General features: G+C 33.7%; 3 protein-coding genes across 3 annotated transcripts; 2 read left to right on the plus strand and 1 right to left on the minus strand.

Moving 5' to 3' along the window:
• Nucleotides 1-3,277: 3,277 nt before the first annotated feature.
• CPH31 (cuticular protein hypothetical 31) lies at nt 3,278-8,838 on the plus strand. The gene is made up of 2 exons (XM_013312569.1): nt 3,278-3,438; nt 7,869-8,838. Exons 1-2 carry the CDS (start codon nt 3,427-3,429, stop codon nt 8,538-8,540), a joined length of 684 nt encoding a protein of 227 aa, XP_013168023.1. The 5' UTR covers nt 3,278-3,426; the 3' UTR covers nt 8,541-8,838.
• A 2,246-nt stretch (nt 8,839-11,084) lies between these two features.
• On the plus strand, nt 11,085-14,377 carry LOC106117556 (sodium channel protein Nach; the record flags this gene model as incomplete). The annotated part of the gene is made up of 9 exons (XM_013311917.1): nt 11,085-11,308; nt 11,624-11,744; nt 11,998-12,146; nt 12,315-12,427; nt 12,558-12,646; nt 12,927-13,111; nt 13,357-13,442; nt 13,607-13,681; nt 14,219-14,377. Coding segments are annotated over 9 exons (1,188 nt in total), but the record flags the coding sequence as incomplete, so codon positions are not given.
• Nucleotides 14,378-15,272: 895 nt separating this feature from the next.
• MED31 (mediator complex subunit 31) lies at nt 15,273-16,843 on the minus strand. The gene is given in 4 exon segments (NM_001312126.1): nt 15,273-15,602; nt 15,946-16,115; nt 16,492-16,581; nt 16,767-16,843. Coding segments are annotated over 4 exon segments (417 nt in total). The 5' UTR covers nt 16,783-16,843; the 3' UTR covers nt 15,273-15,461.
• Between the last annotated feature and the right edge of the window lie 277 nt (nt 16,844-17,120).

Consider the following 17,120-nt stretch of genomic DNA (forward strand, 5'->3'; position numbering starts at 1 on the left):
TAACAAACATCCATCCATCCATCCAAAGATTCACATTTATAATATTAGTAAGATTATGCGGTCTTTTTCCCTTAGGTTAGCGAAGTACTCTTCCATTCATCTCTAACTCGATCTAGGATCATTTTTATACCAGTATAATGCACTAAATTACGAGCTCATAGTCTTGACAACTTATATAAAACTTACATCTCAACGTTTATGCTTTTTTACCTTGTTCGGAATAGTATAATTGCCAAGATACTTCTTATGACATCTTTTTACTAGCGTAGTTTTTAGCATGGGTTAAGAACACTTCAAACTCTTCAATAACAACCTTGAATCTTTCAAAACAATAGAACAACGAAGGACGTTAGAAAGAGATTTTTCTAAACGTACTTTGAAAAGTCAAGGATCAAGGTCAAAATTAGACCAGGATCATCCCCTTTTCTCGGTTTTCCCTTAATAACTTACCCTTTTTTATTGTTCTTTATCTGTAACACGTAATCAGACTTCCAGTGACTTACTACATAAGTAAATCTTGCCAAACTTTTAAATACGAATGTTTAGATTGACGGATGAATGGATCGATGTATGCATGGATATTTGTTTGAAGGTATCTCCAGAACGGGTGAATGGATCTCAATTAAATTTGGCATACATATAGAACATAGCCTGGAATAACACAAAAGCTACTAATTATTCCTTTATTTTCGCGCGCACGGAGTCGCGTGCGACATATCAGAATACTGTAACATAAGAAAATTCAAAAGAATTATGGTCAACATTCCAGGAATCCATTTTAAAATACATCCATATTTCTTAAATGCATCAAGTGATTTATACGCATTAAGATATATTGGATTCTTATATGGTCATTACACATGCAATTCGCATACAAAATATTTAAGGCGAGTGTACATTAAGATGACACTGCGTTGGTGGTTTATCACCGACTTTATAAGGCTATCCATAATTTCACTCTACAGGGACCCAATATAAGAAACAAAAATCATGACTACCTGATTACTTTTAAAAAGAAAAAAAAATAAATATTAAAAAAACATCGCATTTCAGAAATAAATTGTTAATTATCATATCGAGTATTATTACATGGTTTCCTGACTGAAACATGTTCTTCGACCTTACAATACTAATTCCGAATTCGATATAACGACATTTTCTAATAATTAATAGGAAGTTGTTAAAGGACAAGTTTTAATACGGTCCTAATGCTGCACTGGTTTAATTTAATTAATTATCATCGTCAACAAAAACGAATAAATGTCCATTGTTGAACATAGCATCCCAATATTATTCCTATATACATCGTCCTAAAAGTCAGACTCTTGTCTTTCACATCTAGTCAACTCCGACAACCTTGATTCTCTGAGGTTGCTTAAGCTACATTACCTATGTGCTCTAGTCGTATAGATAAATGTTTTTATTTTTTTATATTATAAGGTGGCAAACAAGCAATCAGCCATCTGAATACGCCTAAATTCGCGAGAGAATAAGCGATCTGACGTAGACATCAATTGCAGCAATTCCTTTAATCGACAGACAAACATAAAGAGGATATTACTTCTTCCTATCCATCCTCCTCCCTGCGTTGCTTTCCTGCTCGCTTACTTTCCTTAAGGCAGGAAAGGAACGTGAACTAAAATTAGGTCTCCAACCCGAAAAGTATAAATTTTATGTATATTCCAATCGTATATTCTTTGTCATAATAATAATCATTTTATAACAAGCAAAGTAGTCGTGTTATTTGTAAACGCATGAGTTTTATTAAATTAAAATTCAATTTGAAATATAAAGCACTAATGCGTAATAATATTACAAGTGGCCCTAAACTGTTTCCTACTTCGTGGCCTGTTGTTGAATTAAGTTAAAATAATTCTGATTATCATAGTAGAAGATGCTATTATGTTTATAATAATAAAATAAGATTCAAAGATTACGAAAAGGAGACATATGTTATTTAAAAAATGTTAAACATTCCAAGCAAACTTAACTAACGCATTACCCTGACAAAATTATTATTTTTACCGCAAATATTAACTTACATTACAGACATGAAATGATAAAGTAATTAAATAACAGAAATTCTGTAATTTCAAAATATATTGATTACAAACAAATCTTTTCTTTTTAAAACATAGTACATTATCCTTCTCAGACTACGAAAGATAGCACTTTAAGATACATTCACTAAATATTAAAATATGTATGTACTCATTCAAACATATACCACATAGGTTTGTCCAATCTAAAATCAATTAATAATTCTTTACGCATATATATATAATATATAATGACTACTATGTAACGTAATATTTAATCGTCATGGGAAACAATAAATTCGCCTAACACAAATAATTAATAATTAGCGATATGTTTTGTATTAAGGTGTTTTGGCGATGGATATTCAGGGTAAATTTAAATTATGACACTGTCACACGATCTTCATACATGTGTGTATCCTGAAAACTCTTTTACTAATAAACACCATAGATTCGCGCTTTAGTTAATATCATATCAAAACTTCCATGGTAAATAAAGTACTGTAAATGTTATGTATTCACAATAACTAAGTCCGACTTTTCCAAATTTTCTTTGTTCTAAATACGCTCGGAAAACCCTATTACATCGTTCAAAATATTCTAAACTTTCTCGCATCAATGATTGTCCAATAACAGCACTTAATTTTTATTCATATATAAACATATCATTTTTATAAAGTAAATATTTTAAATTAAAATATAAACTGAATTGTAAATATTTAGTTTTTCTATTTCACTGAATCTACCTATAATCTGATCAGAATTTTCTTATGAGATGACGATTGTGAGATTTAAATAAAATAGATTAAAATCAACTTCAATAATATCACAACACAAAAAACTAAAAAAATGTAAATTAAAAACCGACTTGCTTATAGCAAGCCATCCTCTGAAAACAATGTTCTCTAATCTAAAAAACCTATTCAAAATTTAATACTATAATACATATATGAAATTCTTTTATACTAAAATATTGCACATTCCTATCACAAAACTTTATTATATGTTTATGATTTAATAAAGCCAAAGTTAATAATTACATTATTATTTAAACATTAGACTAATCAAAAAATAACCAAACTGCAAGCATCGAATCACAAACAGAAATGAACCGAAAAACGCGTATTGCCATTGAAATGCGTACCATGATATTCGCTATAATCAACAACATGGGCTGTACTTTCGCTCACAAGTCAACTCGAGGCACCCCCTCTGCGCAGGCGCCGAGTATAAATACCAGCACCCGCCCTCATTTTGCACAGACGCAAGTTGCACTCCCAACATAGCGAATCCTGGAAGACAACTAGTCTTCCATCAGCGCTATATACTAATCGTATAACCTAAATCTTTTCTTTCTTTCACCTCTGTGCTTCACCTCTTCACAAAAATGAAATCTATGGTAAGTACCTTTTTACTCTATTTAAATTCTATCAATTCAAAAAAATAACAAACTTTACTTTTCCAAAGAATCATAAAGCTTCATAAATAAAGCTCTAAAAAGCTTACATATTAACAATATTCCGGTCACATTATGACACGTCTCGCGTCTTGTTCGGTTACAATAACTTAATTTAGTATCGGTCCTGACGGGCCCTGTCACTTGGTCACACTTCGCCTACATTCAAGTTACGCACACTTCAGTGAACCCTTTATCAAGTTTAATTCCCTAACAAGCTCACCGCTTGAACGATAACAGCTGCGACATTTTGTATACAAACGCAATACTTAACTAATATTTCGTCATTAAATCGTGTTTATAATGGAAATTAAATTAAGACCTATATAATTTATGTTTTTTCTAATATCATTGATGACGTCACAATTCCATTTTTAAACGAAACACAACTCTAAAGGAGATGTGGCGAATAAATTATGTTATCATTTTTCCATTGTCATAACAACAAGAAAGTAAAATTCGTCTAAGAATATAACTTTACATAAGAGAAACTAAGTAACTTTGAATATATTAAGAAATATAAAAAAATATTTTTTAACGGCAACTAAAATAATAAAATTTAATAGTAGCGTGAACAACTAGGCCTGCTAATATGTCGAAAATTTGTCGGTTGCACGCGTGCCGGCCACGCGACTTCCAGGTCATTATCAATGTTCATTTTGCACACGATTTTACAATTTCCTTACATTTTTTCCACGACGTTATCATTAAGAGACTTACATACGTATTATATATAAAATATTGAAGAAGTACTTAAAATGGATACTTCCAAAAAATTAACATATCTTTCATTCTAAATTCCAAAACTTAAACAAAAACATCAATCGTACTATGTTATAAAAAGAAAAATTTATTCTTTGTCTAATCGAAAAATTAAATCTTATAAAACATAAATTGATAAATAAACATCCGATATCTTAATAGGTAAAACTACTACGCACTGTAAGACATAAAAAAGTTTTGCGTAGCAAGGTTAAAACGAAGGCTTGTTTCCTACGTGACTCAATGCCGCTGAAAGTTGTCCGGCATAAAATATTATTAGAGCATTAATACTCACTAATGCATGTCTTGTCAAGAATTTTATTTACCTACAGTTTTTATAACAATATCATAATTTAACAATAAGCTAGTACAGATTCCTCACAAAAACCTATTTTATCTTAAATAGGTATTACTCTTAGTAATCACTCTTGTACATTATGATTTCTTATATTATTTTTGTTAAATATCATCGAAAATATGCTACAAAATGTGAATGTTAAACCCATTTCATCGTCAGTCAATACGCTATCGTAAAATACGTAACGTTGTTACTTACCTTTACAATCTTTCGTTTCCATAAATGTAGCATTTATCTTTTTAATTACGGATTTTCGCACTGCTTCTCTTAACAACTTCGACAAAAGAACAACAAATTATAGTCTTAAAATAACTAACAAACGACGACGACGATGTTTTCTAACAAACGATGCGATATTATGTTCAACTTTTCTTCAAAAGATTAAAGTAATGGTGTTGGTATCTTTGACAATATAATTTAAATACCAAAGAAGATAGAATTTGCAAATACCCTCTTACCGTCTTTTTATGGTACAGATTAAAAGGACGAAATAAAAACATAATAAAAAGTAATCCTTTGTCGGTATACCTAAATAAATCCTTGGAACAATCATAATCACGTGGTATGCAGTTGCTTTTCACTTTAGTATGTAATGTCAGTACAGCAATGACGAAAAGCGAATGTTGATGCAACGCCCACGTATATACCAAATATGGCGCTGCGAATGCTGACAGCTATCACCAATTATGATCGGTTATTCTCCAGTACTACAATGTCAACAGGACGAGTACTGGTAATGCCATTTTAATGTTTCTAGATCTTTCCATAAATTTAATAAAGCTTTAAAAACTGCGACACATTTCCCCACGATATTTGATTCTTTATATGGTCATTAACTATCCAGAATTGGAAGGATCTATCAAGTGTGATGCGTCATATTTTGAATGACATTGATGTATAGTTTTTTTCTTTTAAACGTCAAATATGGCACACCTAGTATTAGACCCTGCCTGCATTCCATACTTTGCCGTTTAGAAGGGCAAGCCCACGCACCGCCCTGCAACAATTATCATAAGAAACGCCCAGTATCGATAAGAGATAACTTTAGAGTTGTTTAGTGAACATGTATCCTTTGAAACAATCGTATGAAAACATATTTTCATCCTTGTTATTCTCTTTGAAAAATTCGAGATAACATAATGCTGGTGTTTCGGAAGTGAAAATCCACGATGGCATTAAACAAAAAGGTTAGTCTCCTAACCTCTTTTAAGCCGACTACTTATATGTAAATCATCAGCAAAGAATGCGGCAGTCAATTTAATGTCACATACGTTACATAGAACTTTAAAGTTTTGTTACTGGCTGAATAGTAATGATGTTTAAAAAAAATAGAAAATTAAATGTCAGTTTAAGAATGACAGTCGCGAGGGTAACAAGTCTACGAATGTAACGGTGGGCAGGTCCGGATAGCTGGCTTCCTGCTTTATAACCTTCAAGGGACCTTCGGACCTTGAGCCATTCACTTTATTGCTTTGATTGGACACTTTTATTCCTAATGAATTATAAATGAAAGCAAATACAGCCTATTGTCTTTTTATTCCGACATAGCAGCGTAATTGAAAAACAAGTTTTTTTTTTATATTACTAACAAAAGACAATCTTACTTGACTTAGGGCCATAAAGTAATTTTTTTTATTTCTGGCGAGAAATGTTTAAGTTTCGGGATAAGAGGTGTCTTATATGACTTCTACACTATTTTATAATAAATTAAGTTATAAATTCATAACAGATTAAACAAAAAAAATTCTCATTTTTAATATGATGTTAAACAAATTTTTAACAGCAGATTAAAAGGCATGTCATACATTAATTGGCAAAATAAAACGAAACTGCGAAATCAAGGGCTACTAACATTTCTCAGTACTGTAACCGCGTGCTTGATCTTATCAAGAATTTTGTAACTTAACGCACTAGCACTGACTTAGTTCTACTTAGGTAAGCATAGAAATTAAATATTGTGACTCGTTTCATAATATCCAAAAGACAATGAGCTATATTTAGGATTTATTAACATTTGTCTTATTAATTGCTTAGTTAACAAAATGTTGCTTAATTAACTTGACCTAGTATACGTGTGAATAAAATTTTATTTGTACGTAAATATAAAAGTACTTAATTAATATTAAATAATAGTAAACATATATTATTCGCTTTATGTTTTTATTGAACTAAGGGCAATCACAAAAGAGGTTTTAAGAAAAGCAATAACCTTTTTTGTGCGAAAATCAAAACCATTTTTTGTTTTTCGATTTAAAAATAAACACATTTGATAGGGATATAAATATGTAAAATTAAGCATTAAATACTTTAACGCCTCAGTATTATCATCGTTTTAAGTAAAGTCATACATTTCAAGTAATAAATATAGGTTTACTTATTGACTCGATTACACCGACCGGTCTGACCCGAGGCTCTCGACCACAGCAGGCCCTGACATCGTTACGTGATTCTGAACATAGATTCGAATAAATTCCATACTTGTACACTCATCTCAAAATGATCTACATAAATGTACAGACATTTGGAACACGATAATCGACTTTAATTATTTTTATTTAACACAAACTCTATCCATCAAATCTTATATCTAAATTAACATACATCTATGTCGTGGGTAATAAACGGATAATAAAAAGTTCACACAGATAAAAAAGTTATAATTATTTTAGGCATATTTGTAATAATTACTCGTTCATGTCTTTACAGTGTCTTACTCAAACTACAGCAAACATTCCTTTTCATAGTTTGGTACGATGCCATTAATTTTAATTAAATACTAATGTAATAAATACATTATAACTGTTATCGCCTTTTTATTATTTGATATAATTAAATGATTATAAATCATTCCACATATTAGAACATACTTGCCACATTGATTGAATGAGCACAATAAATTTTAATCGGTGTGTTTTAGCAAAGCAAATATAATACATAATATAAAAAAGTCATGTTATAAAACAGACAACAAAAACTTTTAAAAAATATAGGTTCACCATCGCAGGGGTGATGATTGTACACGTTGTCAATATTCATAGCATGCCTTCGACCCTATGATAAGACAGAACCAGAGTAAACTTAACTACGACAGTAATCACTTTAAATAATAACATGTTAATGAAGGACAAAGTCGGTTGAGTTAAAAGCAATGCCGTTAGCAATGAATGCGAGGTCATTCCAGTTAACTAAGTGGCGTAAACTGTTATCCGACGTCTGATAATTTAATTAATATGATTTTGTATTTTGCCAACAGATCGTAGTAGCTTGCTTGGCGTTGGCGTGCGGCGCTCACGCATCCGGCTGGGCCGGCCCACCCGCCAACATCGCCCTGTCACAGGACGGCCGCAACATCCTCGACACCCCCGAGGTTGCTCAGGCCCGCGCTGCTCACATAGCCGCCTTACAGCAGGCGTCGCAAAACAACCCCAACCCACAAGACGATGGCTCCTACGACCCCAGATGGGACAACGAGGAGTACTGGCAGGGTGAGCAGCAGCGTAGTTGGAACGGCGCCCCCGCCGCCTCATGGAACAGCGCCCCCGCCTCCTCATGGAACGGTGCCCACGCCAACCAGTGGAACGCCGCCCCTGCCGCTCCCGCGTGGAACTCCGGCGCCCCCGCACCCGTCGCTGAGACTCCCGAAGTGGCCCAGGCCCGCGCCGCTCACCTGGCCGCTCTCTCCGCCGCCAAGCCCGCCGGCCAACAGTGGAACGCTCCCGCCAACAACCAGTGGAACGCCCCCGCCCACAACCAGTGGAACGGTGCTCCCTCATGGCAAGGACCTGCCGCTCAGATCAGGCTGGCCCAGAACGGCAACGGCATCCTGGAGACCCCTGAGGTAGCCGCCGCGCGCGCCGCCCACCTCGCCGCGCACGCGCAAGCCGGCCACGGCGGTGCCGCCCACGCGCCCCAGCAGCACTGGTGAAACCTCTCTCCTCTTCCTCCTCCTTCCCTTTTCCGGGCTCACTGGACGCGGCTCTAGGCCGTCTCTCACGGAGACAGCTAGTCAGTGACGCACTAGAATTACGTCGAGGTGCCCGTCTACATCCTTACTTCGATCTCTTCTTCGTTTAGAAACTATTTAAAGTGCAAGTGCGTCAACCTATTCTTTCTTTTCGGCTTTTTTGTTACTTTTATAAATTTCTATCGAACAAATAATTTTGTACATAATAATTATTATTGTATGTATTCATTATACACGAATTATATAAAATCGAAAATCATATTTTGTTTCTTTTGAATACTGTGCAATATATGGACGTTTCATCACACTTTACGTCCGCTGGCAAGTAAAAAAATGCAATGTTAATTGCTGCGAGTACCTGGTACTTCCAACTACATCCTTCTACGTCAGCATCGATACCTGCGTGCCTTGTTTAATATGTTTAAGACTAGTAGAAAAAGAGCAATATGAAATTAAATCAATGTAAAATAAGCTTGACCTTTTTAATTATTATGATTAAATACTTCACTTATTTTTTATTTTGTAAATCAAAAAATTACGCGTATAAAGCGCGATTCTAAATAAAGCGACGCGTAAAACCATTTAAAAAAAATAAACTACACGATAGGTACGAACGGTAGCTAAATTAATTAGAAATAACACAACATTGCCGTGTCGTGACATGATATGGCAGTCATGATGAAAACATTTGATAACTATATAATAACAAATACTGGGTTAGATAAATTACTCCTCGTTAACACAAAGTGGCAAAGTAACGTTTAAAAGTAACGCGTAACGCAACTCCAAAAGAAGTTCTGAAGAGAATTCTAGTTTGAAAAGTATCATTTGAACACAAAGCAAGTATTTTGTACAATATTTAGAAGATTATGTGTATTTTAAATTATGTATTAATTAATACCTCAAGTAAAGAAACCTTAAAGGAATAACATTCGCAAGTTTTTGTCATTTGAATTTCATGTAGACAAAATTACTTGTAAAGATATAGACGCAGGTATAGAGATTACTTTTTATCTTATAATATTCAAACTAATTGTACCATCTGTAAACTTTAATTAGGCAAAATAACGTTGTGACATAAAATACAAAATAGAATGATTTTCGCGAATATTAGGAAATAACTAGAATTTAATTACACAAATTAAAACTTGACGTATTACAGTTAGTATACCAGTGGTGGAAAATGTATAATTTCGTGATCAAACATTAGAGGCGGCGTTGGTGCGATCTATCATTATAGATTAGGGCAATCAGGCGATCGCTAGTAAAACACTGACCGTGCTGAATTACCTTCCGGACCTACAATTTGTAAAACTTCAATCACTTTGTCGTTAGTTATGCTTTGCCCTTTGTTATTCAACGTTGCCTTTTAAGGTACGCATCCATTGGACGCATCGCACGCAAGGATTAAACAGATTTTTGTCGAATGGACACAGGGCTATGTAAAATCATACAAAGTAAACTAAAATCTGGTTCGGGTCGCCAATGAAAACATACCTTTAAGATTTATTTTATAATTAAATAGATAGAATAATGTACAAAAGCAACGAGATTGATATTCGCCCCCGAAAAGGTGCATCGCAAGCTGCTTTCAAAAAGGTAAACATATTCTTTGTGACATATTGTGTTTAAATTAAGACTTCTACCGATGCTTATATTTAAAACGACTATATAAATGTCTAAAATTATGATCTACAGTATGATCTTTTATCTGCATAACTTAAGATACAAAAATGAACAAGGAACTTACCATAGTTTATGTCCAGTAAAGTTAAGTCAATTAAAAGGTATTAAACGAAGTTGAATGACGTAGACTCGCGGAGAATTTCGTATAACGAAGAACAATAACACACTGTTAATTACATTAATTACAAAATAGCTTTTTTAGGATAATTATTGGATGAACCAGACACAAGTGGAAACGTCGCCTTGGTATGAATGGGACACTAAAGTTTTCAATTACCATGTAAGTTTTTATGATTTAAATTGTCATCTAGATTGACAATGTTGACTGTTTCTTTAACGATGGTGTCACAAGAAAAACCTTTACGTAATTTTCCCAAATACACCGAAGATTTCCACAACACCCATTCCCTTCCCACTCCTTTCTTTTAAGGAAAGATAAATGAGGCCATAGTCCCTATGAAATATTTTCAAATATTGTTATCTTCAGTCTTCCTGTCTTAAATAAACGTAAAACATTTGTTAGGATAAGCCAACACAAGTGTTATCGGGTTACGAGTCGTTCAATAAGGATCTTAGAGATTACTTACAGACGTCAACGCTGCACGGTCTTCGATACATCGGCGAAAGAAAACTGACTTGGTTTGAAAGGTTTGGAACTTGAATATAGTAACAATACACTTAACTTTAAAATACATTCTACTAACTTGAAACAAAGTATGTAACTTAATTAAAAACACGCATGTAATACGTAAGAACAACAAATAACTTTGAACATTTGTTGCAAACACAACACACAGAGGAACAAAATGATTTATCTTATACTACCCACATTCCAGATTTTTCTGGTTGGCGGCGTTCTGTTGTTCAGTAATATGTGCGGCGTTCTTCATTCTCAACGTGTATCACAAATGGCGTTCGTCGCCAATGATTGTGAGCATCAACCCTGAGAACATGCACCTACAGGACTTACCCTTCCCCGCCATCACCGTGTGCAATGTCAACCAAGCGAAGAAATCGGTAGCCGAACGGTACATTAACACTGGGTTTGTATTGTCTTGAAAGCTGTCGTACTCAGGAAGGTTAAGTAGTCTCCCTTAGTGGCCAATTAAGTTTCTGAGTGGTACTCGAAGGCGATAATGTTTAGTCTTTTATAAACTCTTTAACACGCCTTAAATTCACATAATAACTTATTGTACCTATAAATTGTCTCATTTAATTATAAACAAATAAACAATCTGTTTTTTTAACAATGTTTTGCCAGTGGAAACTGAAGACAATATGTGTATGTGGTTACTATCAACGTTCGTTTGAAATATAGAGTTTTGAACATTGTAGGAATATAACGTTCGATATTCCAGGAATTCTTTGGATAAAAAGCTATTGAACAGTTTATGCGGCACCCAAAGAGATGCAGACATATTTGAGGATGACATAGCTGAAAGTGCCAATTGGGACTATACAAGATCATTTCTTATTAATGTTAGTAATACACACTCAACAACTCATAGGATTTTCTATATTTCACACACAACAAAAAAAAAAGTTAATCCACCTGTTTTTTGTGTGCAAGTAGTTATTCTTACTTGTTGTGTTGTAAATAGGAATTTGAAGGAGCAATTGATTTTGATAAAAAGCTTCTAGTTAAAGTAAGCATAGGTAGTTAAGTAGAATTGATATAATTAAACTTACTAGGGGCATATGAACATGTTCGTATACGTGTTTATATTCCCAGGTGACACAGCCGTGCAACGAAATGCTAGCGATGTGCCTATGGGACTCACGCAGCATGAACTGCCAGGATCTATTCAACGCCCAGCTCACAGACGAGGGTTTGTGTTGCACTTTCAACGTCGTACATCGAGATAACATGTTTAGAAATCCGTAAGTATGTACAATACTTTGAAGCATTATTCATTATATCTCTGTCCTTTTCCCACTCTATTTAAGGACATCAAACCTTTGTCTTCCAAATTGCACTCTCATCGTTCAGTTGTCAATTCTGAATTCTTTGTATCATGGTATAGTACACCTATTCTTATTACTTTACAGTAGAGACCTAAACGATTTGAACTTAACATTCCCGTCACCGTCCGTGGACTGGACTCCCGAAGGCGGTTACCCGGCTGACGCGCCACCTGATGGATTTCCTTGGAAACCTAAAGGTATACGAAATATACATATTTTCATTCATTAAAATTTGTGAAAAAAATAAACATAGTCGTCTGTTATGGCGTCATTATACTCAGGTATCATGTTTCTGTACTCGCGTAGTAATTTTATCTTTATTCCTAGGGATAGGCACCAATCACGGCTTAACTTTAGTCTTGGACGCAAACATCGCTGAATATTACTGCGCATCTACAAAGAGTATGGGCTTTAAGGTAATGTAAAAATACAAACCTTTTTTATACATAAATGGAGTAGAATTCACATAAATCACGAGATACCTTGCTCTTGAGATTTTCTTAATATATTATATATAGTCATATATAATTATTTAAATGAAGAAAACTCCTTATTGCCAATATTGTAATCATTCTTATTACGGTTAATACGACACGAGTTCATTTCTTTTTATCGCTGTTGCATACCTTTAAGGACGTTCTTTGATCCATTACAAGAAATGCTTATCTAATTATGATCGATTATAAAATATTTCAGATACTTCTCCACAACCCGACAGAAACTCCAAACATTGCAAAAATAGGAGAAATCTATGGGCCAGGAATAGAAGCGAGGGTTGCCATACAGCCGAGGATTTTAGACGCGCAACCTTCGCTAAAAGACATCGATGTTAAGAAAAGACTTTGTTTATTCTCAAGCGAAAAGGAATTAGTATTTTACAGGTAATGTTTTAATTAATTTGACAATGCAATAAAAAACTACTATCTTGTCAGTCAGCTAAGAAATAGTGCAAATATTTGACATTTAAATCGTTTTTATTCCAATAAAATAACATCTAAATAAATTTTTTGTAACGTATCATATGAGAAAAAAATAAACAAGGACAAGTTTTTTTTTTCATTACAAAGGCTATCAAGTTTTTCATTACAAAGATTAATCATGACCATAGATAATTGTATTTTTTTAGAACTTACACTTTACGGAACTGCGAAATGGAATGCGAAGCTAGGTCCATGTTGGATAGATGCAAATGTGTTCTTTATTATATGCCTAGTAAGTACTTTCCATAATTAAGATTCCTAATTGGTAAAGAAAGAAACTACATGCCTTTATTTTAAAGGATTAATAGACATCAATCTACTCACAAGTCTTGTCTATGACTTCTTTCGGGAAGTATCGCAAAGGAATTAACAATGGCACTTACAATTTTGTTTCAGAAAATAAATCAACACGAATTTGTGGAAAAGCCGACGCCAAATGTTATTCGAACGTTAAACTGACAGCACAAAGTGGTAAAAATTGCTTTTTAACACTTTTTTTAATATTATAGCAACTAAAAATCTGGACCCACAAGAACTTAAAATATAATATGCCTCCTCCTTTGAGATTTGCAAAAATTGCAAACTGCGTTAAACATTCGAATATATTCGAGTGTAGGTGAGTAGGTAAAAGTCAAAGGCACGATATTAATAAAATTAAAACTAAGGAATTGCAAGTATAATACAAAATACTTTTCCAATTATCAGCAGATGCAGCTTATTCCTACCTATATACATCTGACCACTTTAATACAAAAAAATGGTTGTCCTCAACCACTCCCTATAATTACGTGAATTTACTATTTTCATGAGGAATGAGAGAGATTGAGCCATCCTTATGTACAATATCGACATTTGAATTGACCCACGAGCGTAAGATTTGTGTTTGGTCCGCTTATACCACGTCTTACAAACTCTCAATCCGGCTTCGACACATTCTTGTTTCCTGCCAAGCGTACTTACACATCTTCTTAAATTTTTTTAACCTGAACTGGTCTAAATGATTCGTAGATAGCGAGGCGTCGTGCGACGAGTGCTTACCCGCCTGCAACGAAATAGCTTTCTTCGAGCGACTGAGCACCGCGCCTCTCAACAAGGCGCTAATTGGACAATACTCTACAATATTATTGAATAGAACACCAGATTATTTCACGTAATTATATTTATGAAACGCTAATTAGATCTTACTCTTACACAAATGTCATGATATTTCGGTGTCTATTATATTTACGAATTTACGGACAAATGTTTTTTTATACTAAATGCCTGCATGGTTTAAATTTTTTGTTTATTTCAGAGAAAACATGCTATTGGTTCACTTTTATTTTGAAGACAATACATTCATGAGGTTTACGAAAGGAGAAATATTTGGTCTTACGGAATTTCTATGTAAGTATTGTTAGGAACAAAATCCGACACTATATCGGTGTACTGGCGCAACACTAGCCTTACTAAAATGTCGACGTTTATGTTCCCTCACTATTCATTCTGACACTTGACTTGGTATCAAAAGCGCGCCATTCGCGCCAATGGATTCTAACTAATAATATCTAAAAGTATTACAAAATTTAACCAAAGAACTTAAAACAAAAGATATTTATCCCTATAAATGTAAAAAATTAATGACAATTCGTACCTTTTTACAGCCAATACTGGAGGTTTACTGGGCCTATGTATGGGTTTCAGTATAATGAGTGTTGTGGAACTTCTCTACTTTTTAACCCTACGAGCGTTCTGTATGGCGAGACGAAGAAAACCAACACATCCTTTCTTAAAATAAACAACTTCTAAGAGTTCGATTTTCATGCGACAAATATAAGCCGATAAAGCGCCTGTCATATTTTTTATGCAAAAAGTTACAACATTTTATTTGCTGTTTAAGTCACGCGATGCCCGTTGATGACATTTTCGCGGCAAAGACACAACAAATAAATAATTTTCGCCAAGTTGGTAGTTCATCTATGACAAAAATCGACTATCGCTAAATAACTCATTAAATATATAATCAGGAATTTAATGTTAGTTGTTATTTTCATAAAAAATAAAGTTTCTAAATAAAAAAGTGTTTTCATATTTACAAAAGTGCTATAATTTTTAGTTATAAGAATTTAAATGCTAAACAGTTTTAAATCTAACATAAATTTATATGAAATATAGAATAATCATTAAAAAAAATTGTGTAGTATATTGAGAACTTATCACTAATCCATATGCCTATGTTACTAAGATTATGTAAAAAAAATTATGTACATTATCATGATTGTTGTCGTGGTGGTTGCGGGGCGGCAGGGGGCGCTGGCGGCGCAGGAGCGTCCGGTGGCTGTAGTGTACGTGTCCGTCTCCTTGTATAATGTTGCCAGAGTAAAATTGCTTGATCATCCATGAATTTGCAAACCTTCAAAAAAATTTTTAATCAATATACATTAAAATATATGTTACTAACATTATAAATACGATTGTTTGGATGTATGGATAGACAGATGGATGTTTGTTAGATGGTATCTCCAGGATCTCGTTGAAATTTGACATACATGGAGAACATAGCCTGGAAGAACACCTAGGCTACTTATTAATTTTTTCTTATTGCATTCCATATGGATTGCTGTTTGAAAAATCCGAAGAACTTACTGATACTAGTGATGCGTCAATTTGAATTTGAACGATTGAATTTGTTCAAGAATGCATTGAATAAATATACAAACTACAATTAGTAATGTGCAGATTTTCACTAAACATACCTGGGCTGAAACACATTCCCTTCTAAAGGCCTCATGTTGCAACAGTTCTAGAAAATGCAGACACATGGGGTACTTGAGATAGCGAGCATATTCTGGTTCCCGCCAATACTGTAGGTATCGTAAATAATTCACAAATGTTTGCTCTTTCATATACCCTCTTTGTGCTAAAACTAAAAAATAAAATTAAAAACTTAACTATTAATTTTTTTCACATTCCTATTGTTTATTATTCAATCAATCATTTACTTGTGCTCATAATTAAATAAAAAGTGCTTGTGTGAAATTATGACATACTGTTTGTATATGAAGAAGTGAGAAACATCTATAAGCAAGATCTTTTCAATTCTTTGTCTAATCCTAACAGACAACCACCATAAGCGAGAAACTCAGGTCAGAGAGAAACCTCAATAAGTGAGAAAAATATTGGGATCCCTTGGACTCTAGCTAGGCCTGGTTTGACTATAAATACTTTCAAAGTAAAGTTCTTTCGAGTGTAATTGTGGTAATCTTTTGATTAATCATTATAAAATATACATATCAACTTACAATGTATGTAATTCGGATTAGCTAAACACTGTACAAACTCCAATTCAACTTGAAACCTTATTCTGCTCTGTTCCTCTGTTTCTGCCATTACTGTAAAAATTATATTATTTATTCATTTTGAAAAATATATTTGAGATTGCGTGAAGAAATAACATTTAATTAACAGTAGAAGACGCCAGCAACATTGTTCCAAGAATGGGCCCACTATTTTGGCACATGCAGGTGGCTGCTTGCTTGTATGCAACCATATTGTCCAAAAAAAGCCTTTTCTATACCTTTTCCTGCCATCATCTTGAATGTAAATAATTAATTTACTTGGTAATTATTAAAATCTTCTAATTTTTTATCCAAGAAAAATGGTGAAACACAATGTTTTGTTGACAATGTCAATTTTGACATTTTAAGTGTTAACAGTAAAATTTATGGAATTCAATTTACGCATGCGAATGACGCAAATTATTTCTTAAAACTTTCTAGTTTTGAACTGAATATTTACCAAACAAATTTCGTGCGTTGAAATTTTAAGAGGGGATTCTTTCCTATCAATAACATTAACCATATATTTATGTAGTGGCAATACATTTCAACTTCTGCAAAATCTGCAAAAAGTGGGTGGTTCAGGGTGGTTG

The sequence above is a fragment of the Papilio xuthus genome, unplaced genomic scaffold, assembly GCF_000836235.2.
Source record: "Papilio xuthus unplaced genomic scaffold, Pxut_1.1 DF827679.1, whole genome shotgun sequence".
Lineage (NCBI taxonomy): Eukaryota > Metazoa > Arthropoda > Insecta > Lepidoptera > Papilionidae > Papilio > Papilio xuthus.